The sequence below is a fragment of the Podospora pseudopauciseta genome (assembly GCF_035222475.1).
Source record: "Podospora pseudopauciseta strain CBS 411.78 chromosome 2 map unlocalized CBS411.78m_2, whole genome shotgun sequence".
Taxonomy (NCBI): Eukaryota; Fungi; Ascomycota; class Sordariomycetes; order Sordariales; family Podosporaceae; genus Podospora; species Podospora pseudopauciseta.
This window is the reverse complement of record NW_026946663.1, coordinates 2,227,091-2,234,703: the sequence shown is the minus strand read 5'-3', so window position 1 is coordinate 2,234,703 and position 7,613 is coordinate 2,227,091. Positions and strand designations below refer to the sequence as shown.

The window sequence follows — 7,613 nt, the reverse complement described above, 5'->3', positions numbered from 1 at the left end:
TTGGCATAGCGGCGGGTCAAGCTCTCGAGAGATCGATCACGCTAGGACTTGGTTCTCCGGCACCCAGCAAGCCCGCTCCCTTGGCGTCGCCTCTTGTCGTCCCCTTTTCAGCTTTTCTCAACCACCGCAACAACTGCCGAAGATCAAAGACATGGGACGCCAAACCTTCCCAACACGAAAGCCTGCAGCAGGCGTGGGTTACAGAAGGATCGCGTGCTGCACCTGTCTTGATTCTCTCGACCGAGGTCGACACACCTGCATACGGTGCCAATCGCTTGCACCACGAGATCACGGAATGATCCCCAGTGGCCTGCTTCTGTCCCAACCTCCATCAACAACGTAGCGGGGACCCATGGGTCGGCCTGTTGTGGCGTGAGGTGCTTGAGCTCCCTCCCCACCCACACTCCCTTCCTCGGCGCGGAAGCCCCCCGCAATACCGCATGCCATGGCTTGCCGATGGTACCTCTCCACGCCGTTCCTGGTCATGAGAAAAAAAGCCAGTGGCCGACGGGTCCGGAGTTGTAATTCAAGAGACGGGGAGAAATAAGCGGCACACGGGTGGCCATATGATCCTCATCCTATAGGTTCTTGTTTCTCAAGACAGGACCGAACGATGTTCCCCTGGCCAACTTGGCCCGCCCTCAGAGCTACTACGCTAGAAGCACGACGGCAAAATAGGAAATAAACGCTCAACACCGCTGTGCCGCACCTTACTGGCTTCGCTGAGCGGAAAGCACTCGCAGAAAGAATAAGCCGATGGCGTAAAAAAAAAAATGCAGGAACCAACGCCCACTAGGGGAGTTCCCGTCGAGATGTATGTGTATGATGGTGAGCAGATGATCGACGCTGTGCCATGTCAATCATGACAGAATATCCAGAAAAAAAAGAAGAAGCGAGGTGGTCACTGGTCGTGCTGGTGAAGCAGCAGCGGGAAGGTAATCAACGTAAGGTGAGAGAGGTGAGGGGGAGAAATCGATGATCTTGCCGCATAGAGACGTTGAGGGAACGCTGGGTGCGTCTCTCATGTCTGGGGAGCCGAGGGACCGGTGTTCGCCGAAGCTTCCATGCGTCTTCCATATATTGGGACGGGATGTGATGGGAGAGGTGTGGTTTCAGCTGCTCAAAAGAACCGCAGACGCGAGATAAGTCGGCCTCGCGGACTGCATCAAATGGAACGCAAGACGTTGCACTTTGTCTTTTGTCAAAAAGCACGGGGGGGTGCGAGAACAGAGTTTCTTGGCATCGCTCATCAGGGCACCTGCCGGGCGGTGAGAGAACTGCCTCTCCACAGCGCTCCACAGAGAAAGATACCCCTCGGACCCGCATTCGGTTAGCTCCCCTTGACAGACCAGGATCACCTTGTAGCTCTCTTCTCGTGCCCCTCACTTATCAACAACCATCTTCAGCCACACTTTGAAGGAAGCAAGCAGCACATGTGTAAAACAACACCGAAGAGAGATATCACAAGCCCAAACTATGCTCGACTTTGGTATTCGGCAATCGCAACGGCTTTTGAAGTGCTCTGCTCTCTCACTCCATCAGATATCCTACCTACCTTGTTCCTTACCTCCGCAACAATTCACCACCACCACCACCCTAAACCCCACAGCCACCTCAACCACCCCAAAGTTCACCCGTCCCCGTCCCTCTCCCCCCGGGCATCTCCCGTATCATTTCCTCCTATCCCTATCTCCTCCATCCCACCCTCACCCTCACTGCCGCCGCCCCAATCCCGAGCAGCCGGGTGAAGACCAGACCCAGTACATCCTCAAGCTCAAACAGCTTCCCCTGTGGCTGTGCTCCCCGTTCCCGGCTCTTCGGTGAATCTAAACAAATGCTATTCCTAACAGCTGAAAAGTCTATCCCTCTCCAAAGTGGTGGTGGCTGTGCAGTAGCTTTTCCAATCTACCTGTGATCTCAACAACGGAAACCGGACTTGATCCCGGCCGTAGACACGGGCAAACCACAAATTACCATGCAATATGGCATTCTCCATAATATCTCGTCATATCATTCTCCTTTCTGCGAGGTAAGTTGGTTGCTCATGGTTGCACACACTTTCCCAACCAACACCAAAGGTACACCACAGACAGCAACCAGCAAAAGGAGCAATACCATATCCTGATGAAACACCACCCACCACCACCACCTGCATACCACCCCTCCTTTATTCCCTCTCTCCCATCAAACCAACCCAACCAACCCTTCCAGAACATTTACTCTTGGCCCTGCAGTCCACAGAGTTACCTACCCATCTGCCCATGTTTTTTTGCGCCGTAACATCATCATCTTCGTCCACCACCACCACCACCACCTGCAGCCAGCACTCCATAAATCCCACCCCCTAACCCGACCACCCACCTCTGCAGAAGTACCCGTCCGTCCCCGTCCCTGGGGCAACTTAAACACACAAAAAGGTACAAAGATAAATTAATCGCCGACCACTTTGGTCCCCATTCGCTCACAAATCCCACGTTTTTGGTCCCCGAAAAAAAAAAACCAAAAAAAAAAAACTAACTGTACCTTTCCTAGATGTAACCACGCGAAAGCAACTAACTCACCTAGGTGTATTGCATCTAACGTCTGCTACTCTCCAACCACCAACTGGACGAAAAAGTTGATTGCTCTAGCTTGAGGCTCTCGTAAACATCACTCTTGAGTAATGACTTATACGGTCAATCCGAAGATGACGTTTCAACAACTCTCAATTGCGTTCACAAAACCATGAATTACGTGGTGTGGCTGAAAGCTATCCCATCTTAAGGCATCAAATCCCGAATTTCCTAGGCAGCCACCACCTTTTAACATCGTCAACCAAACGCCAAGAATGTCAAGGAAAAAGCCACAAAATCATAATCTCAATGGGAATGACCGACATGTTGCCCATAGGGCGCGCTCTTGCGTAACTTTTCAAAGATCTCGACTCACAGTGGCTTTGCATGTCGCTCCACAAGGTGGTTCAAAGTTGAGTAAAGTAGCAACAGGCAGCAATCCTCATCTATTCCGCTTCACCGCAAAGTATACTCAAAGCAGTCCTCGTAAAAGTCAAGACGAAAAAACTAAAACAAAAAACAAAAAATCTATTCGTAAACCCATCAATCATGAGAAAACAGAAACAGAGCAGAGTGTGTAAACCAAAAGGTCATGACTAATTCCCCCGTCCCCCGTTCCCATCCATCCATCCCCATATACCCAAACCAACCTGTGACCTTGAAAAAAAAATAACCAATGAGTTGAATCTAAACAACCGTCCAACCAAAAGGGCCCAGGAAGGGGGTATACCTAAACGTTAAACCATCCAAGAGAAAAAACAAACAAGAAGTGAAGATCAAACAAAACCTGTCCCATATAGACGCAAACAAATCCCAAAATAATCAAGAGGAATGAAGAACCCTTACAAAACTGGAAACTGACCACCAAAAAGGTCAAAATGTTTCTATCGCCGTGACCAAAAACAGAAAGGAAACCAAGCTGAAAAGAAACCTCCTTGCATGAGCCCTGACCAAAGAGAAGAAAGTGTCTCGCAGTCTCTCCATCGACTGGGGGAAAGTTTACCGTTGAAGAGCATATCATTTCCTCTCCAAGCTCAAACGCTGTCTTGCTTCCCCACTTCACCTTCCTATTTGAACCCTGTCAGCTTCTCTTCAACATTCCCATCCTCTGTCAAACTCACCACTTTTTATAGTCTCTCCATGTGTGTCTCTCAACGCTGTTCCGTGCCATCATAATACCCACCATAAGGCGAATCATAGTACCCAACATCACCCCCTCCGCTGCTTGCCCCGTCCCCGCCCCAGCTGGCACCCCCCCCCATGGTATAGCCCGAGGTCGTCGGGATGCCCATTGACGTCGGTGGGTAAGGGCTCATGCTGTGGCTGCTATACATGGCCTGATCCATCACGAGGTCAGACTCCCTTCTGCTCCCGCCACTGTGAGTCCGTTGCCCCGCACTGGCAGCTTCATGCCCTCGAGAGAGCATGTAGCCCATGCTGAAGCTGCCCCATGCCAGATCCCCTTCGTCCACCAACTCATCGGCACTGCGGATGCGGTAGCTACTGTCGGCATATTGCTCATTAAGGGCATCGCGTTGGTCGCGCTCCTTCTGCTCACGGGCCTTGTCCCCTGTATCACCATGTAAGTATATGCCAAGAGAGTAACAAAACGGGGTAAGACGTACTGAACTTGCGCTGAGCAATCCTATTTTGAATCCGGCGTCTCATCTCCGGGTCAGTCACGGCACTCCAGTCATCAGACTCCTTTGATCTCGGTGACGAAGACTTCTCCTTCTTGGAGCTGGTGGAACCCGAATACTTGGATGATCTTGAAGACATCTTGGCTTCTTCTGTTTCGGTGTCTGAGCCCGAGTAACTCGTGAGTTTGCTTGACTTGGACCGTTTGCTGCTGCGGCTCTTCTTCGAACTGCTGCTGGGTGCCGGTGTGTAGACGGTGCTGGCTTGAGCTCCGTCCCAGTCTACCAAGGACTCGTCAGGGTAGCTTCCCGTGTAGTCTGGGTCGATGCCCGAGTAATCTGTATCATGAGAGTATTGGTATGGGAACATTCTAAGGACTCGAAAGAAAATTATGAATAGAAAAAAACGAGTCTCACAGGTCAAACGACTGCGCTCAGAATCTCAAGATATTGGCTCAGGATCTTCAAGATGATGCTTCTGGAACGATGCTCGAGCTTGTATCTTCTGTTGCGATTCTGTGGCGTCCAGTCGGGAGATTCAAGATCTCTTATATACCAAGCTCCGTCAAGGATGATGACGATGAAGAGCCCGGTAAGGCTGTCGAGGAGGTGAGTGCCTTGAGGCCTTGATCACAAACGGTCACCAAACTCGGAATAGTAGGCCAGGGTCTCTAGGGCTTAGCGTCGACGTTGAAGGAACGAGCAAGACGATGATGACGGTATTTGCGGCGTCGGCCGTTGTACGAGGACAGCGAATCGAGGTAGGTGTAAGTCGAGGGGTGCAAGAAGGAGGACACGCAAAGGGCCTGCGAAGACCGTATAAGACGGGCAATCCGAAGAGTTTAAACTGTCTTAAACCGGCACCGGTGACCAGGCCAAGAGAGCGGGTTGAAGGTCAGTAGTGGAGCGGGCTGATGATCTGGGTGTGTCTAGAGTCAAACCCTCTCGTCCTACTCCCCCTGGTACCCGTTGTGGGTTCAAGACCAAGACTCATGGCGAACGGGAGGCAGGGATGGGTAGGCGAGTGGATGGGCAAGGGTAAGGGTGGCTGCAAGTGCCAGTCAAGCAGCAGCCGTCGTTTGAGAGAGTCGAGATGCGTGTGGACACAGGCTACTGGGAGGGGGAGAGGAAGCTTGAGCCAGTGGGCTGGAGTGGAGGGGGGGCGTGTCCGGCGAGACAGACAGAGTGGTGTCTGGTCGTCGGTACCTGGTCAACGGTGAGTGGATGGGACAAGAGGAAAAAGTGACTTTGGTTGTGTTCCGCTCCCCACTCGCCTTCCCCTCCCGTTTTCACCTTGACATGGTACCTTGCCTCAAGGTAGAGCAGAGGGCGGTACGTATCTAAGCTCCCCCTGACCCATCGGCAGAGTGACGGCACTGCACCCACCCACCAAGACAACCTACCAGATGGTCCCGCTCGAGGCGAACCCAGCCTCATTCCAATGTGTGCTGTCCCTGGAGCGCTCAGACAGCTGATTAGGTAACCAGTCAAGCTGAGCGAAGACGTATTCCGCAGACACGACACTGCCCAGCAACAAGAAACGAGAAATACGATAGATAAATTGACCCGAACACCGGGCAATCGTCTATGCGCTGAATGGGAAATCTGGTGTTTCCACCTCGGCACGGGGGTCAGGTAAGACAAGCACGGGACACGATGGAAAAAGGAACAAATAGAAAGCAGAGAAGAAGTATTTTTAGGGAATTCCAGACCAATCATTGGCCCTCATGGCAGAGAACAATGAAAGAGTAGGGCATTGAGGGATCTCGCTGCCAGATCAGGGCAAAGCAGAAGCGGGCATTGAGAAGGGCGAGCAAACTCAAGAGGGTCGGCGGTGGGTTGCTGATCAGTGACCAGCATCTGATAATGTGGAGAAAAGACCCCTCAGAACGTCCCAAGGAGGCAGGGTTTGTTGGGCGAGAGAGCGGGAGGCAGTTCCTTCCCCCACACATGCATTCGGTCACCAAACCCGGAGAAAGCTCGTTCACGGTAGGGGCAGCCTCCGGTGAGGCATCCAGGTTCTCTCATGGCAGCCTGGCTAGCATGCGTAAGAAGATGATGACTCTCTCGGCGGAGAAGGAAGAAGAGCCGGTGTGGGTTTTGCTTTTGGTCGCGTGCAGATTCTCAGGAACAAGATGGATTACTCGCAGCTGAGGTGTGCTGTGCTCCTTCTCTTCTGCCGGATGGAAGAGTTGTTGAAAGTGGGAGGACCGTTGCAGATTTGGTAATTGTATCGGTCAGCCAATCACAGGCCCCAAAATGTAGTCAATTTGGCGGGGCTTAGTACAGATAGAGTTTAGTGGGTAACGCAAGGGCAACCCTGGTCGAGGGTTTTTCGCTGCGGGACCTGCAGTGGGGTCCCTGACATCGTTGTTTGAACGACACCACAGTCAGCTCTCTCTCGCTCTCTCTCTGGTTCGCGAGGATTAACCGCATTAAGCATCAACTACCTGTCTTGCTCTTTGCCCAGAGACATTTTCCCCCTCCTAGAGGATGGGAATTCTTCCAAAACGGCACGGCATCTTGCGGAAGAAGCCCCATCGCATCTCGGGCCAACCTTCCGACCGATCGATTCGGTGATCCAAGATGATGCATTCTACAATACATCTGGTGAGGTGTTCTTCCCACAGCCTCGTCTAGGAAGGATTCAATAAACTGTGGGGTCTCTCGCTCATCAACCATTCTTCGAATGTGACTCTGACTGTTTCGGCAGCTGAGTTTCTGCTGGGGGACCAAGATATGCCTGTGCCGTTGAGTACGACGTCGAAATTATTAACGCAATTGAAGCAACCAGGCTGTGAGATCACCTGGGCGCAAGGCGTGGTGGTATCACAAAGAATGAACCACCCCAGGTCTGCCAACCCCTTGCGGCTCATATATTTTCCATCTGCTCGTGGGTGAACCGTTGCCCCTTCCCCCCACCACCGCTTGCTTTTGTGCCACAGAAGATGCATAGATGCGATACCATACCGATGGGGTTCATGAGGAATCTCCTGTCTGCGGGTGGTTGGGGGCTCTTTTTTTACCGACGATGAACCATGACACCGTTGAACCAAAAGCACTGTACAGCAGGCAGACAGATCTCTCGGTTAAGAGATATATCTTGGCAGTAAACTATGTGTAAATCTTTTTTTGCGGGCGGGAATACGGAGCATCTAGTCAACTTCCAACCCTATACGTGGATCAACATATACCGTCGTGGTGCTTAGCTTCGCTTCAGTTTCGGCAACTTGGCAGTTTGTCCCCATGATCATAGAGCCTCTTCTTCTGTCTTGTTGTTCCCTTGCAACCCTATTGCGTCGTTCGGTGTGTACAAGTTACTCCGGGAGAAATATAAGCTTAAACAGTCAAGAACAGCACTGCCACGAACAAGCGAACTTTCAAGGGACAATAGTCAATCATTGACAGCGTATCTATCTACGGA

At 51.8% G+C, this 7,613-nt stretch overlaps 1 protein-coding gene across 1 annotated transcript; it reads right to left on the bottom strand.

Annotated features, from left to right (window-relative positions):
• Positions 1-3,119: 3,119 nt before the first annotated feature.
• Positions 3,120-6,372, bottom strand: QC763_205977 (uncharacterized protein). Its single transcript, XM_062909643.1, has 4 exons — positions 5,593-6,372; positions 4,178-4,528; positions 3,736-4,122; positions 3,120-3,619 (listed from the first exon to the last, which is right to left on the bottom strand). The coding sequence occupies exons 1-4, from the start codon at positions 5,906-5,908 to the stop codon at positions 3,612-3,614; spliced, it is 1,062 nt and encodes a 353-aa protein (XP_062768451.1). The 5' UTR covers positions 5,909-6,372; the 3' UTR covers positions 3,120-3,611.
• Positions 6,373-7,613: the final 1,241 nt, after the last annotated feature.

Bases quoted from the DNA above. Each gene is read 5' to 3' on its own strand.
- QC763_205977 (XM_062909643.1), bottom strand. From the start codon at position 5,908: ATGATTGGTCTGGAATTCCCTAAAAATACTTCTTCTCTGCTTTCTATT. The intron at 4,529-5,592 runs GTAGGTTGTCTT...CTCATGATACAG, and splicing joins GCCTCGAGCGGGACCATCTG to ATTACTCGGGCATCGACCCA. The intron at 4,123-4,177 runs GTACGTCTTACC...ATGGTGATACAG, and splicing joins GATTGCTCAGCGCAAGTTCA to GGGACAAGGCCCGTGAGCAG.